Source organism: Nyctereutes procyonoides, unplaced genomic scaffold (genome assembly GCF_905146905.1).
Source record: "Nyctereutes procyonoides isolate TBG_1078 unplaced genomic scaffold, NYPRO_anot_genome, whole genome shotgun sequence".
In the NCBI taxonomy this organism is placed as follows: domain Eukaryota; kingdom Metazoa; phylum Chordata; class Mammalia; order Carnivora; family Canidae; genus Nyctereutes; species Nyctereutes procyonoides.
The window spans coordinates 64,760,874-64,787,962 of NW_026575052.1; the positions used below are offsets into that span (position 1 = coordinate 64,760,874).

Below are 27,089 nucleotides of genomic sequence, written 5' to 3' on the forward strand. Positions count from 1 at the left end.
CTGAAGGTAAAATTCTTTTTTTTTTTTTTTTTTTTAAAGATTTTGTTTACTTATTTGAGAGAGACAGAGAGCTGGAGCAGAGAGAGAGAAAAGCAGACACCCCACTGAGCAGGGAGCCCAATACAGAGCACAATCCCAGGACCCTGAGATCATGACCTAAGCTGAAGACTCATGCTTAACCACCTGAGCCACCTAGACACCCTAAAATTCAGTTCTTAAATTCCTAAGAGGACACTTAACACTTATTGGGATGCCTGGGTGGCTCAGTGGTTGAGCATCTGGGGAGCCTGCTTCTCCTTGTGCCTCTCTCTGTGTGTCTCTCATGAATAAATAAAATCATTAAAAGAAAAACAAAAACAAACCCAAAAATCAAATACTCCTCAAGTGAAGGAAAGAAAGCATTTCTGGCTATTCACACTTCAAAATTGCTGGGCAACACACTTAGTGAAAATACAGTAATCTCTCCCTAAAATACACAGGATGGGGCTTCTGTCACTGTCTGCTCAGGGTCTAGTGTTCCTGGCTATTTAGAACTCTCAAGTCAGTATATGGTTTGGTCTCCTTTCCAGGGTGTTACTGTTCTCAGGATTGCTGGGCAGAAACACTGTAAAGTATTCGTTTCCTTTGAGTCACTAATATAAAAAATGCAAAGCTACAGTTAAAGAAAAAAAAGTGTTTATTCAGACCATCCACCAGGATAATAAATAATGCAATATACTAATGTAATAACAGATGTTCTCATGCACTTATCACATAAATATACAAGAAAGCTGGCTTACAGGGCTGCTGGGACAGATTTGGAAAAGTGTATTTGGCAATACAGTAAAAGTTAACAGTGTTAAGACTATCAAATAGATTCTCTTACCTATCATTTTTTGAAATACATCCTCTATATCAGTGAATAAATGGTAATGTTCCCTTATAGTTTCTACTTTTTATAAACATGCCAGAGCTAAGCCAATTGGCAAAGAATCCAGGTTGATAATTTATCAGTATTCCTAATGGAAACCAGATTTTAGAGAAGAAATAACAAAGATTTAACTTTTGTGCATTTCAGGGTAGAAGCTGATAGACTGCAAGCCAGAATCACTGAAACCATAAAATGTCTGATTGAAATAAAAACCCAATGTATAAGTTTATAAATAGTAACTTTGATACTCAGTATACAAATGCTGTAGAGTATTAGGATGTTTATAATTTGATAAATGACCAATATTCTGTAAAAGTGATGAAGTCGGATTAAAGCTTAATTTTGCTAGTAAATTTCACATAGAGTTAAAATAGGGTAACCTTTAACATAAAGCTTTAAAACAAATAATTTAAACATATCTTAAACACTGAAAAAGTGTTTTGTTATTTACAGTTAATTAGTGATACCAGTGTATAGCTGAATGTAGCCAACCGCCAGTCTTGCATCCTTCTTTCAACATCTGCTATTACAATCTTCCTTATAAATACTTAGGCAAATTAGTTTAGTGAAGGAGAGCGATCTGTGGTCCACAGTAATTCAATGTATGGCCATTTGGTTTGGAGACAACGTTTAATAGGAGTGTCATCTGTTTGTAGCATGGGATCTTCAAAACCCATAACAACGGCTGTCCCTTCAACATACATTACCTGTTGAACAAAGAAAGCCACAAAAATCAACCGATATTCTTAGCAAATTGAAGGATATAAAATTTCTCATGGGCTAGCAAACACCGCACTGTGTATTGTTTCATATGGAACTTTAATTTTATTTCAATAGAAATTTTGTAAACAAGACGGTGATATACATTTTAACTGAGAGTATATTAGCAGTTGACTTTTAAATTTTAAGATCATAATTTAAAAAAAAAAGCATATTTGAACCCTAAAATACATGCAGGTTGTTTCTTATAAAGGAAAAATCATCCTTTAATTAACATATTCCAGTTGGAAAAAATATTTATATAACATTTAGTTCTCACTGCTTTAATATGGAGGCCCTCATGCTGCTGCATGAAAGGAGAAGCTGTAACAGAAATAGAGTCCTCCTTTAGAGGAGGACTTCATTTTCTTTCCATTTAAAAGTGTAACTTTCCGGAGCTGGAAGCAAACTGAATATTTGTCATGAAATTTACTATTATAACTGTGAAATGCTATTCATGTGTACTCAGTCAGTACTCATGAGAAATCATGGAGAAAAAATTAAGGGTATCAGGACATAAACAGATAAGTAGAAAAAGCCTGGCAGATAAAACTAGCCCAGGTGGTTTATGTACAGTGGTGATGATCATACAAAATGTACATGGGCAGGTGGATATTGGAAACCAGTTTTATTCTGATTTAATTTGCAATAATAAACTTTCAGAACTCTCTATGAAATAAAATATACTAATTCCCTCATTGTAAGGGCTCACTGTGTACATTAGGTAAGTCAGCCATTAATTTCTCTTTGTAGGGAGAGAAAATTCCAATTATATACGTTAAATACAGACTGCTTTCCTCTAAAATATCTATATTTTTATATATTCAGTGTTTGGTACACGATTATAGTTATGTTCTTCCAATATAAAAGCTAAGCTATTTGACTAAGGAGCCCAAAGAAACAACTTTACTGGCTTTAACTGGGGGTTTCCATAAAAACACATTTGCATCTTTATTTTCATTAATAGAGTACTTTCTAGGGATCCCTGGGTGGCGCAGCAGTTTGACGCCTGCCTTTGGCCCAGGGCGCGATCCTGGAGACCTGGGATCGAATCCCACATCGGGCTCCCGGCACATGGAGCCTGCTTCTCCCTCAGCCTATGTCTCTGCCTCTCTCTCTCTGTGACTATCATAAATAAAAAATAAATAAAAAAAATATATATATATAAAAAAATAGAGTACTTTCTAGTTGTGATGAAATAAATTTGGTATAATAAAACTACAACTACGTTATCAACTCCCCACAGCACAATTTCCTTTTCTGAAAAATCGCCCATAAAGAATTTAATTCCAGTTATTACAATTATCAGATAAAACAGGACCTATTTGATAGGCAAAACCTAATTTAAAATATCTGTACAGCCAAGATGTATGTACAATAAAATGCATGGACATGTAATTATTTTGTCCTGGTGAAATTATTGTTCCAAAACTCCAATGCAGCTCTCAATGACTAACATATACTGATCAAATCAAAACATAACCTGTTCTAAAATATATTGTAATTTAGTGAAGGGGAATATAAGGGAAGGGAGAAGAAATGTGTGGGAGATATCAGAAAGGGACACAGAACATAAAGACTCCTAACTCTGGGAAACGAACTAGGGGTGGTGGAAGGGGAGGAGGGCGGGGGGTGGGGGTGAATGGGTGACGGGCACGGAGGGGGACACTTGATGGGATGAGCACTGGGTGTTATTCTGTATGTTGGTAAATTGAACACCAATAAAAATTAATTTATAAAAAAAAATAAAATAAAATATATTGTAATTATAAATAGAATAGAGACTCTTGGAATATTTTATGGGAATCAAACCTTGTTATATACTCATATTTACCAATTAAGATAAAGACAAATTACTCTGAAAGACCATACCTTCTCATTATAATTTGACTGCTTCAATCCATTGTAGTGATAGACAGTAAATGACTCTGGACCACTGGAGCCCTATTATAAATAAAATATTAGAATTTTAAATTATATTTTTATGATAGGCAATTTATAATTAGCAGTTGAAAGGAAAATGCAGATTTCTTAAATCCTTACCCTTTGGTTGGGGAATCTTTTGATAAGGCAAGAAGCCTTAAGACTTTACTAGAAAACCTAAAACTAAAATAGTTGCTTCTGGGGAAAAGAAGAAAGTGGAGAAGTATTTTTTTAAAGGACAGGGTTCAAAAACACAAAAATATTTCCTAAAATCTTACCTCTTTTTTATTCCTGGTTGTAAATAATTTGTTCCTCTCAGTAAATACATAAGAGCAGTAATGTCACTTTTCGTCAGCCTGCAAACAACATCTAGGTACCAGTATTTTCCATTTGGCTCACAATATCGAATTAGGGGTTTCCACCCTTCTCCCCCATCTAAATATTGTCAGCTTTTAGGTAGTGAAAAGAGCCTTATGGGAATGAAAATGCAAAATTATAGTGCTTGAAGTCTTTATTGGATATTATTAAATTACTATTTTATTAAATTTGTTATTCCTACTGCCTTAACCTTTGTTCCCAGTTAGCTAAAGATCAAGTTCAATTCTCTTAACTTGGCTTTAAGGTCATTCATGGTCTGGCCCCACCAAAAAGGTACCAGGCTCCAGTGATTTCTCTTTGATTGATACGAGGATGCATGTGGGACAAAAACTGGTCCTGCTCCTCCTCAGAACTTGTTCCATTTTTTTTGGAACTAAGAGAAGAGAGCTGTTGGCAAGGGTGGCTCCAACTTTGTAGGAGGCTTGCTGCTTCAGTTCTTGAACGCCTGTAAGCTATTCCTTGCAGTTCTTTCCTTGCCCTCTCACTTCAGTCATTTCAGGCTATCATCTGCAACCAAGAATCCTAAAATACAGAACCTAATCTACCTTTACTACTCAATTGTCTGAATTTTCTGTTTTAGGCAAACCTATTAGTCATCTTCCCATGAAAAGACTTTTTGTTGTTGGCTCTTTGCATATTCATTTTTTTAAAACCCCTTGAAAATTGAGAAAAGAGATCTAATCTAAGCTTTTGCTTTCTTGTTATCTATCAAAATGCTTTACAAAACATAGAAAAATCAGTAACTTGGTCATTTTCTTCATGTATACATGAGTTGATGGAATTAGTTTCTTAGATAATGAGCTATTATCAGAGTTAACATACTTTATTTTACTGGAATGGATACACAATTTATATTCTTTAGTTCCAGTTATTAACAGTTGGCACAAAATGCTAAAATATCAACAGAAGGTGATTGTAACACACTGGCGAACTACCAACCCTGGACTCCTTAGTCAGCCACCGTCTGGCTGTCTGACCTCAAGCGGTTTTCTGAAATGCTCTAAAGCCTCAATTTCCTCATTGCCAAAATGGGGGGGGGGGGAGCGGCGGCGGCAGGGAATAGTACCTAATTTATAAGGCACACAGTAGCCAATGCATAGTTATGGGCTTAAAAGATGGCAGTTGCTTCTGCGATTCTTACAAACAAATTGCCTTGAAATGCTTCTCTGTATTTCTCTCCTTGAGGCCAAGAAATGCTCTTCCCTAGTACTTACTTTAAGCATTTGTAGAGATTACAGAAGTTAGATAAATATTCTCCTGGCTGTCCTTCTGACCCCAGTTTTGCAACTTTACTGAGTTTCACTAAATTGGTCTGTTGGTACAAAGCGTTATACAGAGGACCTCAGTGGTGTGGGCTATGATCAAAAGAGATGTGTGACAGAAAGTTGAGCATGTGAGTAGGCGGGAATGTGAGGTCTTCCTCTGGAGGGTGTTTGATTGGGAAGGGACCTGAGGACTTGCATTTCTAACCAGCTTTTGCAGATTACACTTGGAAAGACCAGGGAACTAAAATTCTCTTTAATTAGCTCAAGGAATACAACATAAAAAACTGTTTCTTGAACTAGTAAGTTCTTAGGATGATTACAAGTACTATCTTGTGATGAATTACATCTAACATGCAGATTTCCAAAAGAGGTGGTAACTATCCCACTTTATATTTCCCCAAGCACTTTTCAAAATCTGCCCCTAAAATCAGTGCTGTAATTTTTAATTTAATGCTATAAATTTACTCAACACTTATAAGATATGTAAAACACATTGTTATATTCCAAAAAAGAACTCTGAAAAAACCCTAGTAGTTGGGAGTGTGAACAAACAGGACATCACAATCCAGTAGTCATTTTTTTTTTCATGAAGCATTTACTAAAATTTAAAGAAGTCTAGCTATCTTGTGATATACTTTTTGAATTTACCTCACTTTCTTTACTCAACACCAACCATAACAGATCCAGATTTAGAAAATATGGGCTCTCTTTTAATTACCAAGATTAAGTGTAACATTGTCTATTCTGTTAAAGATAATAATTTGGTATTTCAGGTTTCAATTAAGACATATCCTGACATTTTCCCTCTGTCACTTTGCTGCTTGTGAATACAGAAAGGCAATACAGAAATTGGCATTTCTATTAAAACAATGATCTTTAACTTAAACCATGATGGTATCTGAGGAAATCATCCCAATATGCCTGGCCTAAAGCATCTGGTTTAGCAGTAAAGTCCTTCACTGAGCTAGAAAACATGAAGAAAATAATTGGCTTTGTCAATGATGTAGATGTAACTCAGGAGATTGAGACTAGCTCCTATCAAAGCCCAGTTAGAAGACATGTCCTAATATGAAATAGCATAGCTCCACTCAGCGGTTCTCCTTTTACTCTAAAATTCTCCTGGAACTTTGTCATCTCCACTACTTACGGACTCCTTTACTTTCTCTATTTATTTAAATATATTCAAAGCTCCAAAAAAGATACATACCATCTATGATAACAGTGACCCGAGAGAAGGAAAATAGGGTTCAGGTGGATAAAGAGGATCTTTCTCTTTTTATTACACATATTTCTGAATATTATCCTTCCTTTAGAGAAACAGTACCATAGTGTGTGTATACTGGTGTATGTACACTCTTCCACCACCTCCTCCTCAGAAATTTTGCATTATTGTATTATAGCACGCATACCCTTCTATCCTCTCTGTATGGGAAAATATTTACATCATAACAGTGCTTTCTTCGTCTTCTATGTGCATGTTAGAACATCTTACATGAGTAGGAAAAAAGTGCTGAAATAATCACAAAAAGCTCATCCCAATAGAACAAAACATTAAGTAGATTTATTTCTTCAACTATGTTACCTGATCGGGAAAAAATTCTTGAAGGAATGGACCCAATAATATGATTCCTAATCCTTCTGGATCTAATTTATTCTTCATGAGATTTATACTATGGGAGGAAAAAAAAAAAAAAGAAAAACAGTGGATACCAAAGGAGAAAAAGCTTATTTTCCTTCTTTCATAAAGATTAAATTACTAGTACTATAACACATCTGCCTGCCAAAAATCTTAAGAGCTGTTCTTTTTAGACCCTTAATGACAAATACACAGGAATGACATCTAATTTGCCAAAACTTGGGTATTTTTAAACCAGAGTACTCTGTTACTATTTAGAATTTAAATTATGATGATGACTTTGGAACATTGTCCCTTATTAGGTAAAGTAATTTTAAATAGCTTGGCTTGTAAATGCAGGCTTATAACCTCCCAAAGGCAATTCTCCTTGTTAAATTCAGGCATACACCTATGAAGCAAATGAGGCATTTAACTTAAACCTTGATTTTTAAGCTCAAAGAGGAAAAAAAGACAGTGTCAAAAGGCAGTGGTCTGTCAGGTAATCAAAAACATCTCCCAAAAGGCACTTTCAGAAACCAAATGTGAAGGTAGCTTAAAATTCTTAGATAATGTAACCTGAAGAGTTAAGAGGAAAGACTATTGTTGGAGAGCTGAGGCCTAGTGAAAGCAATGAGTGGCACATACTATGTTGTTCTGGGAGCAGCCTATGGTGAACAGTGCTTTGCTTAGCCTTGCCATTTAGGTGGAGCCAAGGCTGGTGAAAGGGGTTATGTGTGACTAGAAAGTAGGCAAGAGTTGTAAAAATGAAAACGGCCTTTGCAGAAAATTTTCATTTTCCATGTTCTCTCCCAAATTGTACATGCCAGGTTAACTATTCCTTGTTATGCAACTTGCAAAGGATATGACAGTTGAGCGGGTCTGAGTATGGGCTGCGGGTTAGGATATAAAAGCAAGGTCATATTTAATGCATTTAATTCATTAATCCTAATGTGGTCCTGCTAGTTAATAGGCCATCACATAGCATAAATGTGACTAGGCCAAAACACAGAATGAAGAACTCAGTCCAATCTGTCAGCTACTTCTAAAAAAACAATCTAACTCAACTGGACTAGCTTTATAATTGAAGGTATTTTATGTATTCTGATTAAAAAAATGAAAAGTAGGTGATAATTAGCCATATATGTAAGAATTTGAGAAAAAAACTTTTCTTCCTTTTTCTCTTAAGAATTGTGAATAACCAGAATTACTGGAGTTTAATTCTCTTTTGCATATTACAGTGATATAAACAAGATGGTCTTTACTTGGAAAACTGTTAAAAATTTTTTTACAAAAACCGTAATTCCAAAATATATAATTATGATTATACTATTTATTAGACAAGTTCAACTCTATGAATTGACTTCCTCTTTAAGTTGGAAACAACTGTCTATTAATAATGCATAATATCAGAGCTCTAGGTAGTAAGAGTTGGGCAAATTAATTCAAATGTGAGCAATTTGAAAATGTTTCATACTTTCAAAGAAAATACACCAAACTATTTAAAAACAGAATAGGATCAAGTTCTAAGGACTATATTATGTTTGATGATTCTTTTGCTGAATCCTTTCCTTTAGTGTTTTGTAAGTTCAAATCTGTTCATCACATAACTTTTCAGACTAAAAAAACAGGGCAGAAAAAGGAAAAGTTAGCATAGATCATAGGTGATCTTTATATCGATTGCTCAAATACAAAAATATATCCCCTTAATGAGAAAGATTTTGTCATGGATAACAAAAAGCACAAATTTATGAAAGAAGTTATAGATGTATCAATGTACAAAATATAAAAGAATGAAGAAGACATGATATTAACGTTTGACAGTACTGAAAACTAAATTCTCTAACATACTGGGGCTGCTCACAAAGGTTTTAGCCAATTTAATGATACAGAATGTCCAGTGTCTCTGATCAATGTCTTCATCTTTAAGATGAAGTCAGAAACTTGCTGGCTTTCTAAGACAGGCAACTAGCAATACAGACATTACAGATAACTGTCATTACTTTCACCTATGCACAAAATTTTAAAAAATGGAAAAGATTTTGTAGCAAGAAAAACAGTGGGGAAAGGAGCATTTTCAGTATGTTGAGTCTTTGCTATAAATACTCATCAGTTTGATTTCTTCCTAAATCTTTCTTTATATAAAGGACTAAGCTTCCTCTATGCAGGTTTAGACTTCTTTAAAAAGGCAAAAATGTAATGTTTTAAATTTAATGGAAATATTTTTGAATCAGTTAAATAATACTTCCTACTGCTTACTATTCAGGATCTGAAACAAGGTCCAATGCTTTCATCACATCTTCTAGAAGTGAATCAGGTATGAATCCATTATCTGGGGGGGGGGGGGGGGGGAGGGGAGGAAAAAAGCATTAGCATCTTAGAATAAGAGTTTGCTTCAAGAAATGCTATGAGAAAAATCACCTAAAAGGCAACTGTGCCTATTATTAGATGCTTTCTTCTTTTAGTTTTCTTGGGAACAGAGGCACAGATTTAAAGTCAAATTACTCCTTAAACAGGCTTATATATTTCAATGATAAAAGTGTTTTTCTATTTAAAGTGATAATTATTTAGCAAGTTAGGTACATCTTTGATTAAAAATGTGAACCTTTAGATTCCCTTTAACAAACTGAATTAGAGTAAGTCTTTACCAACAAATTCCTTTAATTATAATGTCAATGATAATGTTCTTTTTGAGAGAATATGATGTGCTGTTATTTATGTTATTATGTTATCTGATAGTATAAGACATGAGCTACCCCTGTAAAGAACTTGATTTAAATAAAAGCCATGGATTTAATGGGAAAAATTCAAAAGTTGAAATTCAGAACAGAATCAAAGGGTTGATGAAGACTAGTTTATGGAAAATATTCCTTTTCTTGGGCTTGCTGAGGAAATAGCATTGGGAAAGGGCCCAAGCTTGGATGATGCAATAGCACTTGACACACAAAAAAAGGCGTGTAGGGCCATTGAAATCAGTTTTAACAAGCAAATTCATTCCCTTAAATGTGCAATGCCTGAGTTTCTTTACCCATTTACTCATTCCTGGAGACTGTTTCAGCTTTAAATCAACTTTGCAACAATATCCTTTTCAGGAATTAGATAATTTAAAAACAAAGTCTTGTCATGGAGAACAAGATGTACAAGCTTCTATAATCCAGAATAAAATGGAGTTGTTCTTTTGGGATGTAGCAAGTACTCTAGCAGAAAGGATACAAAGAAGTTAAGGTTTTAAAGTCTTAAACCTTGTAAGCAGATGCTTTCTCATTTGAAGAAAAACTGCACTTGACAAAAAGGCAAAGAATCATTGGAGATAATTAAAAATGTGCAATTTTTAAAAGTGAAGGCTTAATACCAAATTTTCCAGTTACCAATACTTTGAGGCACAGAGAGTAAAGAACTTGTTTAAAGGTGCTTGTGAAAATATTCAAGCTTTGTAAGCCTAACTTTGATCAGTTTAGAAGGTAGAAAATTCATTTGTTTAGTTAAGTCACAGCTAAAACCTCAACACTCTGGCCACGAGATGACAGGCACAATTCTCTGCACTGGTTTTCTTGTTTTGGGGGTTATCATGTATATCCACCTGATAGAAACAGTCTGATCTCTTCTTAACATAAGTAGAGACTCAGCTTCCACCCCCAGAAGAAGCTAACTGGCCAAAGTACCCAAACAGCAATGAGGAAAACAACCTTCTTCACTCAAACACGATTAACCTCAAGCATAAACATTCCAACATATTTTTAAGATACCTATGAGTATCTTAAACACAGACATTCTGTAGAACGACAATAACTACCAACCCAGTGATTATGCACAAAATGTAGACAGTATTTTAAAATTAGGCTGTAATGCAATGTTCATAATATACCAAAGACTTTTACTATACCCCTGATCAGAAGAGGCAATTTTGATGTTACTTTATTCTTGAATCATACCAAATAAAGTATCAGACAAATTCTTTACAAAGTCTGAAAGTAGATGAAGCTTAGGATATCTAGTAGTTAATGAATTCCTGAGAGACGATGGAAGTAGAGATACCATGATACCTTGGTACCAAGAGCAGAAGAAATACCAGTGAGGACCATTTGCTGACCAGTCATGCAGACCTAAGTAGTGCTCTAGAGCTTGGACACATTGATAACTTAACCAGATGAACATAAACAGATTTCCAGAGGCTTTAAAGCTCAGAAGAATGGGGAATAGCCGGGGGGCGGTGGGAAGAGTACAAAAGGGGATGCCAGTTGTGATCTCAAGCAGTTACCATGTAAATATTCAAATGCAGTTACAATGTGTTTTAAAATGCTTGAAAGGGGGAAGAGCTGTGTGTTAAAAATAAGTTTTAAATCAACAGATTGTAAAAAGTGTCAAGTGGCAGAGAAGGAACAACTCAATGTAAAAAAGTGCTGATAAAGGAGAGCCAAAGTTACAGTAAAGTAATTTCCTGATAAGCTCACCATTTGTACCGAATTCATGATTTCTGTTCTAAAAGACAAGGGAATAAAAGGGAGAGCCCAGCAAGTCTTGTCACTAGTGAAACTGTGCTGCAGGAGGAAAGTAAATCCCAGGAATTTACAGAGGCAGGAGACAACTTGTGAGGAGATGGGGGTACAGGTGGTGGTGGTGGGAGCATGGCAGCACTTAGAACTGTAGTAGGTATAAGAAAGTCAAGTTCCTTGGGAATAGAGAATAAAATTGAGATCTAGGTGATTTAATGTCATTTGTTTCAGTCAAATAATAAACTCCTTTTTACTAAATGTTGTATTATACTTTACCTAATCTTATTATTAAAAATTAATAATGTATGGCTGCAATTTAATATAACCCATAGAAAAGTATGCAACTTTTATCCTTTGACATTTCCATGTTTCAGCATTCCTTGGTCTCTTTGCCTTAGTATATCATCTGATTCCCCAGTAGATGTGGGCTCCTGCATCTTAAGGATTCCATAGCCTCAGGCTAGCACCAGGCTTGACACAACTGGCTGCCCAAGGACCTATGTTCCAGTTATGCCAGCTAGTCCTAACTTCACGTTCCAACAAGGTACTCCATTTCAGGCACCGTGGTTCAACCAAAAAAGCTTTGTAGGGATGCCTGGGTGGCTCAGCGGTTGAGCATCTGCTTTTGGCTCAGGACATCGTCCCAAGAGTCCCAGGATCGAGTGCTGCATTGGGCTTCCTGCATGGAGCCTGCTTCTCCCTCTGCCTATGTCTCTGCCTCTCTCTCTGTGTCTCTCTCATGAATAAATAAATATCTTAAAACCCCCCAAAACCCAAAAACAACAAAAAAACAAAACAGCTTTGTAAACAAAGAAAAGAGTAGTTAATTTATGCTTGTGCTGCAGAACCACTTGTATTACAGGATAGAAAAGCTACAAAACAGGGTGGCGGGACTCAGAGAAACTACGGCGGGGGTGGCCTACAAGAAACAGCGCTGACCATGGGACAGCAAGGAAAGAATGGCAGTGACCACAGGGCAAGAAGGGAAGCAGCAAGATGAAAATGTTACCATTTAAGAGAAAGAAAGAAAACTGAATTGAACAAAAGGCACTTTCGGATGACTGATGAATATTCTCAAAGGTTGCACAAATGCACATTATAATCAGATGGCTGTCAATATATCTTATTGACTTAAAAGAAATAGTATTTAAAGTGCTCTTTTAAAAAAATATAAATGTGTATCCTTTGCCCAAACCGGGTTGCTTGTAATTTTATCAGGGGAGGGGTGAGGGAGAAGAAAGAACAAGAGAAAAACAAAACAAATCCCATTGTGTGTAATACACAAATCTGTGTCTATCATTTCAACTACCATCTACGTAGAATTCAGCATCCTGAAGAAAATTGAGTAAGCTCTGTGCCACCTTTTTCTAACAATGACGTGGTCAATTTATTCTTGAATAACCATGTAGAGTAGATAGTAAGTCCGTTTTAGGGAGGAGAAATCAGATTAGGAACTTGCCCAACATCACACAACTGAGTAAATAAGAGGTGGGATTTGAATCCAGGCTGATACCAACATTACTATATTTAGCAGTTTAGGAAGACATCTGACTATAGTCTTCGTGTTTACTAATGAAACTCTTTCCTTTCCTAATTTTCTTCTAGTTGTGGCCTTTTTCCACTTAAAGGAGTCCCTTTAACATTTCTTGTAAGGCTGGTTAATGGTGAGGAATGACTTTAACTTTGGTTGCTGTGGGAAACTGTATCTTTTCTTTAATTCTTAATGATAGCCTTGCTGGGTTGAGTATTCTTGGGTCTAAGTTTTTTCCTTTCAGCTTGAATATATTAAGCCACTCCCTTCGGGCCTGCAAAGTTTCTGCTGAAAAAATGAGCTGATAGCCTTATAGGGTTCCCCTTGTATGCAACTGCTTCCATTTCCTCTTGCTTCTCAGATTCTCTATTACATTCTTGTTGTAGATCTCTGTGGGTTCATCTTGTTTGGGGATCGCTGTACTTTCTGGACCTGGATGTGTGTTTCCCTCTCCATATTAGGTAGATTTTCAGCTGCTAATTCTTCAAGTAGGTTTTTCCTCCTTGTTTCTCTCCTTCTGGGGCCGCTACAATGAGAATATTACTATGGGTGATGATGGTCTCCTAACCCAGCCTCACTTTTTAATTTTTTTTGCTATTCAGCATTGTTGCTTTTTTATTACTGTCCTCCAGACTGCTGATCCGTTCTTACATTAATTCTCTCTGGTGTATTTTTCATTTTAGTTACTGCATCTCCTGTGGGGTTTTTTTTTTTTTTAATAATCTCTGATGAAGTTTCCACAAATTTCATCCACTCCTCTCTACAGTTCCGTTAGTATCTTTATGACCATTGTTTTGAATTCTTTATCAAGTAGATTGCTTACCTCCATTCTGTTAAGCTCTTTTTCTGTAGTTTTATCTTGTTCTTTCATTTGGGAGATAGTCCTCTTTCCTCAATTGTTTCTATGCAGTTGGTAAGGTCATCTATACCTTCTGCTCTTGAAAGTAGTGGTGTTGTGGTCCAATTCCCTCCTGTTCAGCAGAACCAGGAGCTCCTGGGTGGCTCCTGGGTGGGTTACATATGCCCTGCTGCTGGGGCTAAGCAGCCCCCACTGTGGGCACTCTGATGTGCAGGTCCTGCTTCCTGGGCAGCCAGCTGAGTTTCTGATACCTCAAAATATTCTAATATTCTTTTGTTTCATATCTTTGGTCACATCAATCTACCTTATAACCTACTTCTAAAATTTTATTTTTAAAACTTGTAAAAAAAAGTCCCTGAATATGACATACATATCCAAATACTTTCCCCCATAAAAGGGATACAAAAAAACAGAACTATGAATTTGCTCTAAAGCTCATGTGTAACACTTTGTATATGTCAGCTATCTGATTCTTTTTAGGTTATGAGTACACATATTGGTGTTTTCATTTCTGAATTTGGTATTATTCATTAGCCTTACTTAGTTCAGTTTAATTTCATTCAATAGTGGGGGAAAGAGGTCATTCAGTTTTACTGCCCAACTAAAGATTTATTTTTTTTCCAACTAAAGATTTAGAATGATACATTTTTGAAAACCGATGATGATTAAGTCCAAGAGAAAATAAACTAGTATATTTCTTAAGTTGTGGAAGAAGCTAACTCAAAGTCAAGTCACTGCAGTGACAAACCAGTTGAGGTATATAGAGAAAGGAATGCCCATTTATAAAGTAACTATGTTAAGCACTGGGCAAGGTTCTTTCCACATTATTAATCCTCATGATGACTCTAAGAAATAGATAAGTTATTCTCATTTGATAGGAAAACAGATTTATAGACCCAAAAGCAACTAGCCTAAAACTATACTGTTACTAAGTGTTAAGAAAAAAATAGATCCCGAAGAGTAAAAAATTTCAAGATAAAAAATCTCAATCCATTTAGGAGTTCAAAAGGACTTTACTGATTCAACAATGTAGGTTTTCTTATATTGTAATTTAGAATAGTATTTCAGGCATCACTTGGTTTTAGTTATATATAAATCCAAGGTTGATCAAACCAACTTAGCTAAAGATATAGTGGACACTGCAGTGATGTATATGCGAACTGAAACTCCTAGGTGGAAAAGCACAGCAAAGAGAATCATGATGATAATTTCTCTTATACCTGGAGGGATCCTCTCAGAGACAGTTCACCATACGGCATAAGGGAAAACAGAAGAACCCCAGCAACCTCACCCCTGTGGACATTTGCAGCCTTTGCCAGTCCTCACCAATGCTGATTCAAGCTGATGTAGCTGCCCAGAGCTATTGCTGCAGTGAGAACTCCGTGACTGCTGTCTCACTCCCTGAGAGGGGAGGCACCACAGCATTCTACTGTATGTGGGATTAGAGCGGCTAGAGGTCTGTGCTCCATCTTGGGTCTCCCAGACTGGTACCATCTGGCACATCATGGCTGGGAAGGGCTACCAATACCTTCACACTCAGGCATCCTGTATCACAGCTCTGAGCCATCATTCTTGGGGATGTGCTGGCACTGCTCTGAGCTCAGTTCCCCAGGTCCTGACATAGAGCTTTAATAGGCTACCAATGAGATTGTGCTGCCAGCCTGTGACTGTCTTCTGAGCCGAGTTGAGACATATGAAGGCTGTGCTGCTACTACATGATACCAGCCCGAGGCCCCTGCCACTGCTGTGTGACCCACACCAGCCAGTCACTATGGTGAGCTTCTAAAGCCCAGTTCTACAGGAGATCTGCACACGTGTATACTGAAGACACCAGTGTCACAGCTGCAAGTGCATCTGTGCCCCAGGAACTATGATAGTTCCCCATGTGCCTGATCTTGAACTGTGACACTCTGAGTAATGCTCTGAGTGCCAGTGTACAAGGCAAAGAGCAGAAAATAACCTCAGCAAGAACTTCCAGCCACAGGCAAAAGGGAAGAACAGGAATATCCCAGCAGACCCAGCCTCTGAGGACTGCAATAGTGTTACCAGCCACTGCCACCTGTAGGAACTGTACAATCTTAGCTACAGAAGATCCCCACACTATGCTCAATGTCAAACTCAGCCGATGAAGCTGCACAAAGACTGTGCCTTCCCCAAAATAAAAGATGCTGTATCCCACCTAGCTGATGCCCTTGAAGCCACTTCCAGGTAAATTCTTTCTCCCAGTGAAGCCAGTCCAACAAGGTGGGAAAAGGTGACTACAACCTCAAAGGCACAGACATGCAAAGCCATCAGAAAAATGAAGAAGATAACACCCCACAAAAATAGTATTGTTTAAGGAACAGTGTAATTTTCCAGTAACTGACAACAGAGAAATGATTATCCATAAGTTATTTGAGAAAGAGCTCAAAATAAGTGTTTCAAGGAAATTCCTCAAAGTTCAAGAGCATTCAGAAAACGCAATGAATTTAAGAAAACAGTATGTGACCAAAAAAGTTCAAAGAAGTAGAAATCATAAGGAACTAAAAATCTGGACCTTAACACCACAATCAACGATATGGAAAAAGCAACAAGGAGCTTGAACAATAGGCTCAATTAGGCAAAAGAATTCGATATTATCGGAATGCCAGGGTGGCTCAGGAGTTGTGCATCTGCCTTGGGCTCAGGGTGTGATCCTGGGGTCCTGGCATCGAGTCCTGCATCAGGCTCCTTGCCTGCCCCTCTCTCTCTGCCTGTGTTTTTGTCTCTTTGTCTCTCATGTATAAATTAATAAATAAATACATACATATTAAAAAAAACCCCTCAAAATTATCAAGTCAAGGAGAATGAAGAAATTAGAATGAAAAGGAATGAGAAGGCCTAAGAGAGCTGTTGGGCATCAACAAGAAAATCAATATTTTCATTTGGGAAGTCCTAGAAGGAAAAGAGAGCAGGGAAAGAACTGAAAACTTTCCAAATCTGGGGAGAGCGATGGCCATCCAGATACATGAAGCTGAAAGATCCTGAAAGATCTTCACCAAGACATATTACTGTAATCAAGCTCTAAAAAAAAAAAAAAAAAAAAAAGAAAAAGAAAAAGAAAAAAAGAAAAAAAAATCCAAGAGATATTTGAAAGCAGCAACAGAAAAAAAAGACTCCTACAATGGAATCTCAATGAGGCTAGTGGCAGCATTCTCTGCAGAAACCTTGCAGGCCAAGAGAGCTTGTGCTCAAGAGAAAAACCTGTCAACAAAGAATACTTACTCTCTCCTTCCTTTCTGAATGACAATTTTGCTGGGTTAACATATTCCTAGATAGACAAAAGTTGAGGGAATTTATCACCATGAGTCTACCCTCAAGAAGTAGATGCTAAATTAGTAACCTGAAAACTATTTTAAATAAACATAAAATTCACTGGTAAAAGTGAATATATAGTCATATCCAAAACCCCCAATTGGAAGTGTAATAGAAGCTTGTTTATGTCAAATAGCTCAAGGAACTGGAAAGAAAAAGAATAAGTGAAGCACCAAATTAATGAAAGGGAAACAAAGAACAAGGATCAGAGTGGAAAGAAATGAAATAGTTTGATGTTTTTTGTCTCCAAGAGGTGTTTTTTGAAAACAGAATTGAGAAACCTTTAACTAGACGCACAAAGAAAATAAGAGATGACTCAGAAGATATGACACCTGATACCATGATCATAGAAAATACAAATGATCAGAAGAGACTATTAACAATTACATACTAAATAACTAGATAACTAGATAAGAAATAGATAAATTTCTAGACACCTACACGAGATCAATTGTAAGGGAATTGAATCAGTAATCAAAAAAACCTGTCAACAAACAAAAGTCCAGGAGCTTCTGGCTTCATTCTAAATACATTAAAAGAATACATACCAATTCTTCTCAGACTCTTACAAAAACAGAAGAGGCAGGAATATTCCCAAACTCTTTTCAGAAAGCCACGATTATTCTGATACCCAAACTAGACAAAAATGGCACAAGAAAGGAAAATTGCAGGCTGATATCCCTGATAAACACAGATGCAAAATTTTCAAAGTATTAGCAAACCAAATTCAACAATACAGTAAAGGTATCATATACCACAATCAAGTGGGATTTATTCTAGGGATATAAGCATGGTGTGATATCCACCAATCAATACAATATGCCATGTTAACAGAATGAAAGATAAGAAAATCATATGATCATCTTAAAGGATGCAGAAAAAGCCTTTGACAAAATTGAACATCTATTCATGATGAAAACTCTCAACATAGTAGATATAAAGGGAATCACCCAACATAATAAAGGTTGTATTTGACAAGCCCACAGCTATCATCACACTCAAAAGTGAAAAGCTGAAACGTTTTCCCCTAAGATCAGGAACAAGGATGTCCACTCTCACCATTTTTATTCAACATAGTATTAGAAGTTCTAGCCAAGCAATTAGGCAAGAAAAAGAAAAGGCATCCAAGTGGGAAAGGATAAAGTAAAACTGTCAACTATCACTAAAGGAAAGGCAACAAAAGCAAAAATACAAAAAAACTAAAGCTATACAGCAAAGAAAACGATTAACAAAACGAAAAGGCAACCTATCAAATGGGCGAAAATATTTGCAAGTGATGTATCTGATAAAGGGTTAATATCCAACATACATAAACAACTCCTACAACAGTAGGATGATTAGAGGTAATATTGTATTGCATGTTTTAAAGGTGCTCAGAGAATAGACCTTAAAATTTCTCACCACAAGAAAAAGAAAACTGTATGGCAAATGGATGTTAACCTGACTTACTGTGATCATTTCACAATATACTTAGTCATTATGTTGTATACCTCTTATATGTCAATTATATCGCAATGGACAAACAAAACAAAATGTTCTGATTCTGCGACGGTGTGTAAATCACTTTGAATTCTAGCATATAGGTTAGGAGGCAAAAGTGTTAAAATAATTATAACTATGATATATTAATATACTACATAAAGAAATGCATATTGGGACATCAAAATAAATTATGGGTAGGGCACATGAATGGGGGTAGGACTTTTTGATGTAATTGAAGTTAAATTGTTATCAGCTTAAAGGCCTCAAAGTAATCACAGAGCAAAAATCTACAATAAACGATGAAGAATCCAAGCATACTGCTATAAAATCAATTCACCAAAACAGCAAGTGAAGAAAGGAACTACAGAACTGTAAGTCAGAAAGCAATTCAAGATATGGCAACAGTATGTACTTACCTACCAATAATTACTCAAACATTAAATGGTTTAAATTCTCCAATGAAAAGACAGAGTGGCTAACATGGATAAAAAACAAAACCCAAATATATGCAGCCTACAAAAGACTCACTTCAACTTGAAGGACTCTCAGAGGATCAAAAAAAAATTTTCCATGCAAATGGGAAACCAAAGAGGACAGGGGTAATTATATCAGGTAAAACAAGATTTTAAGTCAAAACCTGTAATAGGATAAAAGAAGGTCATTAAACGCCAAAGGGATCAATTCATCAGGAGAATATAACAATTATAAATCTTTATGCACCATATATTGGAGGACCTGAATATATTAAACACATTAATCCATGGGGGAGAATTTTGGATAGCACTGAAATAACAGAGGAACTCAATACCCCACTTTTAACAATAGATGATTGATGCAGAAAATCAATAAGCAAACAATGGACTTAAATGACACTTTAGACATATGTAGAATATTCCATTCAAAGCACAGCATGGATATTCTTAAATGCACTTGGAATATTCGGGATAGATCACATGATAGATCACAAAAATGTTTTATCAAGCTTAGTAAGACTAAAGATCATAATAAGTGTCTTTTCTGACCACCAAGGTATGAAACTAGAAATCAGTAACAGAGGGAAAGTTGGAAAATTCACAGATATATGGCGATTCATGAACAATGAATGGGTCAAATAACTCAAAGGAAAATCAAGAAATACTGTCAAACAAATGAAAATGGAAGCACAACAGATCAAGACCTATGGGATGGTGCAAAAGCAGTTTTAAGAGAAGTTTAAGATTTCAATCTCATACCTCAAGAAACTAGAAAACAAACTAAGTCCTTAGCAGAAAGAAGGAAATAACAAAGATCAGAATGGAGACAAATGAAATAGAGACCAGAAAAGCAAAAGAAAAGATCAATGAAACTAAGAGCTTGTTTTTGAAAAAAAAGACAAGGCTCTAGCTGTACACACCAAGAACAAGAGAGGGTTCAAAGTCAGAAATGAAAGAGGAAACGTTAAAACTGATGCCACAGAAACATAAAAGTATTAGAAGTGGCTACTATGAACAATCATACACTAACAAATTGGACCACTTAGAAGAAATGAACTAATTTCTAGAAATATACAACCTACCAAGACAGAATCATGAAGACACAAAATCTTAACAGGTGAGTAACAAAAAGGAGATTGACAAAGTAATCTAAAACCTCTTAACAAACAAAAGCCCAGGAACAGATGGTTTCTACCAAACACTTAAAAATTAATGCCAGTTCCTTTCAAACTGTACCAAAAAACTGAAGGTGAGGGTACACTCCTAAACCATATGATGGGGCTGGCATCATCCTGCTACCAAAGCCAGGTAATGACACTACCAGAAATAAAACTACAGGTTAATCTCCCTGATGAATGTAGATGCAAAAATTATCAACAAAATATTAGTAAACCAAACCCATAGCACATTAAAAAGATCATACACTATGATCAAGCAGGATTTATTCCAGGATGCAAGGATGGTTCGACACACAAAAATCAATAAATGCGGTATATGTCACATTAATAAGATGAAATAAAGTATCATCTCAATATGCAGAAAATGCATTTGACATAATACAAATCCTTTCACAATTAAAAACACAAAAATTTTCACACAGATGCAATGTTCCTTAGTGTAATAAGGGGCATATATGACAAACCTACAAGTTATTATCATACTCTATGACAAAAAAAAGTCTTTTTCCTCTAAGATCAGAAAAAAAAAAAAAAAGATAGGAATGCCTGTCAATTCTAGTTACCACAGTACTGAAATCCTAGCCATATCAACTGGTTAAGAAAAAGAAAAGGCATATATAGATGACATAATCTTACATATTTAAAACCCAAAAGACTCCCTTAAAACACTGTCAGAACTAATAAATGGTTTCAGAAAATATGCACGATGTAAAATCAACATACTGATACCAGTTGCATTTGTATACACCAGTGAAAGCAATCCATTTACAATAGCACTGGAACAATGAATTATTTAGGAATAAGTTTAACGATGGAGATGTAAGACCTATAGACCAAAAAGAAAGACATTGATGAGAGATCAAAGATGACATAATGGAAAGATATCCTGTATACTTGGACTGGAAGAATATTGTGAAAATGTCCATAGTAACCAAAGTGACATAGAGATTCAATGCAATCCCTATCAACATTTTAAAGAAATTTTTCACAAATAGATAGTTTGGAACCACAGAAGACTGCACACCCATAGCAATCCTGAGAAAGAAATAAAGCCAGAGGCGTCATACTATCTGATTTTCAACCTGTATTGCACAGCTATAATAATAAAAAGAGTATGGTTCTGAAATAAAACAGGCACATAGACCAGTTCAGCAGAACAGAGCCCAGATATAACCCCATTCATACATGGTCAACTAACTTTTGACAAAGATGCCACAAACACAGAGGAAAGCATAGTCTCTTCAATAAATGGTGTTGGAAAAATGGGATATCCATATGAGATGGCTATGAAACGGAATGAGACTGACTAGACCCCTTATACCACTTAAAAAAATTGACTTGAAATGGATCATTAAAAAAAAAGAAAGAAAGAAATGGATCAGAGACTTAAATGTAAGACCTGAAACTGTAAAATTCCTTTAAGAAAACACTGGAAAAAAGATCAGTATCATTGGTCTTAGCAATGATTTCTTGGATAAGACACCAAAACACAGGCAAAAATAACCCTAAAATAAACAAGTGGGGCTGTATTAAATTAAGGAGCCTCTGCATAGCAAAGGAAATAATAAATTAAAAAGGCAACCTACAGAATGGGAGAAAATCTTCCCAAACTATCTCATAAGGAGTTAACACCCAAAACACATTAAGAATTCAGAGTAGCAAAAAAAAAAAAAAAAAAAAAAAAAAAAAAAAAAAAAAAGGAAGATAATCCAATTGAAAAAGGCACTGAGTCTGAATAGATGTTTTTCTAAAAAACAACATACAGCCAATAGGCATATAAAAAGACACTTAATATCATTAATCATCAGTAAAGTGCAAATCAAAACTACAATGAGGCATCCCTCACACCCGTTAGGATGGCTTTTATCCAAAGGACAAAAGATAAATGTTGATAGTATATGGAGAAAAGAGCACTATTATACACTGTTGGCGAAAATATAAAATGGTACACCTATTAAGGAAAACATATACAAAAATTCCTCAAAACACTGAAAGCAGAACTACCATATGATGCAGCAATCCTACTGGTATTATCTAAAGGTACTGAAATCACTAGTGTGAAGATAGATCTGTGCTACCCCAGTCACTGCAGGATTGTTCTCAACAGCCAAGATATGAAAACAAAGTGTCCATCAATGGATAAATGGATAAAGAAGACGTTTTTATACAATGGAATAGTGATCAGCTATGCTAACAAAGGAAATCCTACCTTCTGAAAAAACATCGATGGGCCTTGAGGGCATTACACTAAGGGAAAAAGAAACACTGCACAACATTACTTGTATGTGGGATCTAGAAAGGCTGAATTTGGAAACAAAAAGTAGAATGGTGGTTACCAGGGGCTGGGGAGGTAGGTTAACTGGGAGATGTTTAAGATGTTACCTGCAACTAGTATATAAATAAGCTCTGGAGAGCTAATGCACGGCATGGTGATTATAGTATAAAATACTGTACCATAAACTTCAAAGTTGATAAGAACTAGATCTTAATTGTTCTCACCACAGAAAAATGGTAATTATGTGACATGACAGGTGTTAGCTAACACTACTGCAGTTATCATTTTGCAATATATAAATTATCAAAGCAATACTTTGTATACCTTAAATTTACAGAATACTTGTCAATTATATTTTGGTTTTTAAAAAAGTATTTTGAAAGACTTTTTAATATTAATTTGAATAATAGAATAAAGGAATAACTTTTTAAAACACTTATCTAGAAGGTGGTATTTTCCTGTTTAACCCAGACTATCAGAGGTCAAGATTCAAGCAACTCTAACTTTGTTATCCCAAGAAACCTACAAATCTTATGCCATGTGAGAATCTGACAATCACTTAGGCATCCTTATTTGTTCTCATTTTCACATTTCCCATTTAAAATTTTCAAGAAGTGCAACCTACACTTCATTCAATAATCCAAAAATGCTTTTGAGTAAAACTCAGGTTTATCAATCACATTTCAAATTATTTAAAGATCTAAAACACTGGGCAGCCCGGGTGGCTCAGCGGTTTAGCGCCGCCTTTGGCCCAGGGCGTAATCCTGGAGACCTGGGATCGAGTCCCACGTTGGGCTCCCGGTGCATGGAGCCTGCTTCTCCCTCTGCCTGTGTCTCTGCCTCTCTCTCTGTGTCTTCATGAATAAATAAATAAAATCTTTAAAAAAAAAAAAAACACTAAAACACTAAATCAAGGATAATAAAATAATAAAATCTTTTACCTTCTGGATCATAGGTTTGAAAAACTCTCCTGGCTTGTTCTGAAGGAGCCTCAGGAGCAACTAAAGCCATATCCTGAAAAGATAAGAAGCATGCTATCAACCAGCTATAATAATATCATCATCTTAAAAATAAACAGAACAAATACGAGGCTATGGTGAGGAATTAGGACATGGGGAATCAGAAGATTTTGAGTCATATTTCTATCAGATGTGTGTGACTAAGTTACAAACTCTCTGGGCCTTAACTGTACATTTGAAAAATGGGAATACTACTGCAACCATGGGCAATGGTTGTGAATATGATACTGAAGCTTTATATGAAAACACTTAAGGGACGCCTGGGTGGCTCAGCGGTTAAGTGTCTGCCTTCGGCCCAGGTTGTGATCCTGGAGTCCTGGGATGGAGTCCTATATCAGGCTCCCTGCATGGAGCCTGCTTCTCTATCTGCCTGTGTCTCTGCATCTTTCTCTTTCTCTCTCTCTCTCTCTCTCTCTCTCTCTCCCCGTCTCTCATAAATAAATAAATAAAATCTTAAAAAAAAAAACCCTGAAAAGTCTTAATATTATGTAATTACTATAAAAGTGCAACCTGCAAAAACTAATGACTTACACTTTTGCTTTATATCATTGTTCAAATAAAAAGAAATATAACTTAAAATATATCTACTTTTCGAATATTTAAAAATTAAATCCAGAGATATATAGGACAGCAAACAATTACAGAGAAATGCATTTGGTATTTATGACTTTAGTAAGCATATAATGGCAATACCTAGCCACAGATCATCAAGTTCTGCACGTCCAGCATTTTAATTTTTCTTAACTCAGAGGAAATATCTAGAAAGCAGAATTCTTGCCCCATAAAACTAATTCTGTATCATGATTAATTTCTTGGCAGCAATATTACAATTTATAAAAAATAATCACAAAATTTAGCGTTATCTCAGACTTTCCACAAACCTTTACTCCACGTAGTTGAGCTGTTGTGCAATTTTACCTGACTGACAGATATCTGGAATCTGGGCTCGGCTATTCCTAACACTGGGCTGAGCTTTTGTCTGTAATTATATTCACTCACACAAACCTTATCAGAGAACAAGTTTCTAAGTACCTCCTTTTACCTTCTTGAAATCTCTGTAATAAGTTTAGGATAAAGTTGTTAAATACAATTTGAAATGCTGTTCCTCTGTGGAAAAATAAATTTTTATAAATAACTTTTATCCTAATCATCGCCCCCACTTTATGTTGGAGAAGGAGGAACAAAGTATAAGAATTAATTAGCATAGTTCTTATCATTAGACTAGGTGACTCAGTTTATTTGGGAATATAAGCCAAATGGGAATGGGAAACAATATATACAAACCCTTACACGTTTCATGTATTGAAGTAAAAAAGTGCTATTTGATAACACAGTAAAATATGGTAATATACAATTTTTTCCCATTTAGTACCTCTTGATAGCAGCTTTTAGGTTCTCCTTTCCCTGCATTTTCAGTATTTGTAAATAATTGCCTGTCAAGTGGGATGTTTTCACCTGGCCTTTCAAATACCTTTCTGATTTTATGATCCAGTCCTTCACCACTGGATACCCAGTTAGTGTCTAATCTTTCGTGTGTTAAACAGTGCTGGACCAAATATATCTGAACATGTAATTTCACACATGTGCAGTTTTATCTGTAGGACAGAGCACCACAGTAGGATTGCTGGGTCAAAGGAAGAATGCATTTGTAATTTGGGTTGATATTACCAGATTCTTGGGTTGTATTTATTTAGCCTGTTTAGAACAATATTTCTGAGAAATTCTTCCCTTTTTATAATATATCACATCACCAGTACAGCCTTACTTAGCTCTCTAGTTAACTTCGTATTGACACTAGGATTGCAGTGTCAGCTCTCCAATTTAGGGAGCAATTACTAACACTGGGGCCATAATAATGGTAGCTGCGATGATCACTTCCAAACTGTAATGGCAAAAGTTGCTCCATGTAGTTCACTGTAAGCTTTCCTTAACTATTTCCAACCCCAGTTCTTTGTGATTCTTCCCCTTAGAATGGCTGTAGGAATCTGGGGATTTGTCACTGAAATTCTGGCTGAGGAGAGAAGATAGAGCTGCATTAAAGATGTCAGAAAATGCAAGCATGTAAAAGAACTGAAAGTGAACTACCTGATGCCTTATCTCTAAGTTCTAAGAGCTATAAATAAATAATACACTATGCTAACATAGAAAATTAAAATAGACATAATGAAAACATTCACTGTATATCTCATACCTCTAGCTATGAACATACAAAAACCTTAGGCTTTAGAAATATATTATTCTTGTTTGAATAGGCTATATATGCTGGCCTGATATAGAAGATCATCTGAAGCTTGAGCACAACTCCTAGTGTACTCTGCTTTAACAGATGTTCATTTAGAACAGGGGCTGGCGTATTTTTCTGTAATGGGCCAGAGTGTAAACAGGGCCATATGATCTCAGCAGCAAAACAATACAGTAATACATAAACAAATGAGAGTGGATGTGTTCCAATAAATATTTTACAAAAATAGTTGGTGGCTTGATATGGCCTCTGGGCCAGTTTGCTGCCCCACAATGTCAAGAACATATTTCCCCAAGTGCCCTGGCACTTATTAAACATGCCTTCTTTCTGACACATGTGGGGACATAAAGGTGTCCCTTGTTAGGTTTTACAAAGAAGATACTTTGGCTCTCTGCTCAAAGAGAAAGAGGGCAGGGGATCCAAGCTAGAAAAGAACTAGCAGAGCTGTGGGTAGGGGATTGGAACTGTGAGAAGAGCAGCAGTGAGGAAGGGAAATCAGCATTGATGGAAGAATGAATTTGATTTTGAACATTAGGGGTTAGGAAGTGATGGTTACATATCGAAGTAGAAACATGGAGCTCTCATAATGCTGAGCACACGATGAACACTCCATGCCTGCAGATCACAAGCTGCTTACAGGCCGTGGGAACAGGGCCCGAGCACTGGAGGCAGCCAGGGTGGAGAACCGACATGGAAATGGACAACAGCAGATAACTTCAAAGATGTCAGAATGGAAGACTGCGGAAAAGGAATTTAGATCAGTTCCTGGCTGAAGTTCAGGAAGTGTGAAACACGTAGCTTTAAAACGCTGGACGTGAGCAAGCAACCCAGACGTGAACTACCTCAACAGAAAATTCCTCTTCTTTCAAAATACAACCCAGTGGCACCAGTCAGTCAGGTTCCACATAATGAAACCAACAACTCTAATGGTCATTACTAATAAAGTAGATTTTGTCATCAATGATTTTGTTTTAAAAAAATCTTGTTTTGCTCCTTTTGTACCAAGGATATACTAATAGCTAATTTGCTAAACTCCTTAGAAATTAATTGTTTTTAACCATACCACTCATTTTAAGATGTGTTTATGCTAGAGGGAAGGGGAAAAAAGCAAAGGGTTCCCTTTTCCCCCAAAATTAAATTCTAATGAAAACATTCCAAAAGTTTTCATCCACAAATAAAAGCCAGCACAGTCTTCTAAACTATTGGCTTGCCTACTTTGAGTGTTTACAATGCTTTTTAGATTATTATAGAAAACGATCTCTTGTTAAAGCTTGTTTAAATTCATGTAATGTTTAAAGGCTTATGGATGAAATCTGGGAAAGTTTTTAAGGCCTATTTCCATTAAAGTGTTTCATGC

General features: G+C 36.0%; 1 protein-coding gene across 2 annotated transcripts in view; it reads right to left on the reverse strand.

The window, feature by feature from the left end:
- Positions 1-658: 658 nt before the first annotated feature.
- Positions 659-27,089, reverse strand: part of MINDY3 (MINDY lysine 48 deubiquitinase 3) — an 83,501-nt gene continuing 57,070 nt past the window's right edge. For both annotated transcript variants that reach the window (XM_055332187.1, XM_055332188.1), the window contains 5 exons: positions 23,413-23,485; positions 9,107-9,179; positions 6,818-6,905; positions 3,542-3,613; positions 659-1,617 (listed from right to left, as the gene is read on the reverse strand). In XM_055332187.1, the coding sequence (XP_055188162.1) occupies positions 1,468-1,617; positions 3,542-3,613; positions 6,818-6,905; positions 9,107-9,179; positions 23,413-23,485 (456 nt within the window). In that variant the 3' untranslated portion in view covers positions 659-1,467. The remainder of the gene's footprint in view (positions 1,618-3,541; positions 3,614-6,817; positions 6,906-9,106; positions 9,180-23,412; positions 23,486-27,089) is intronic.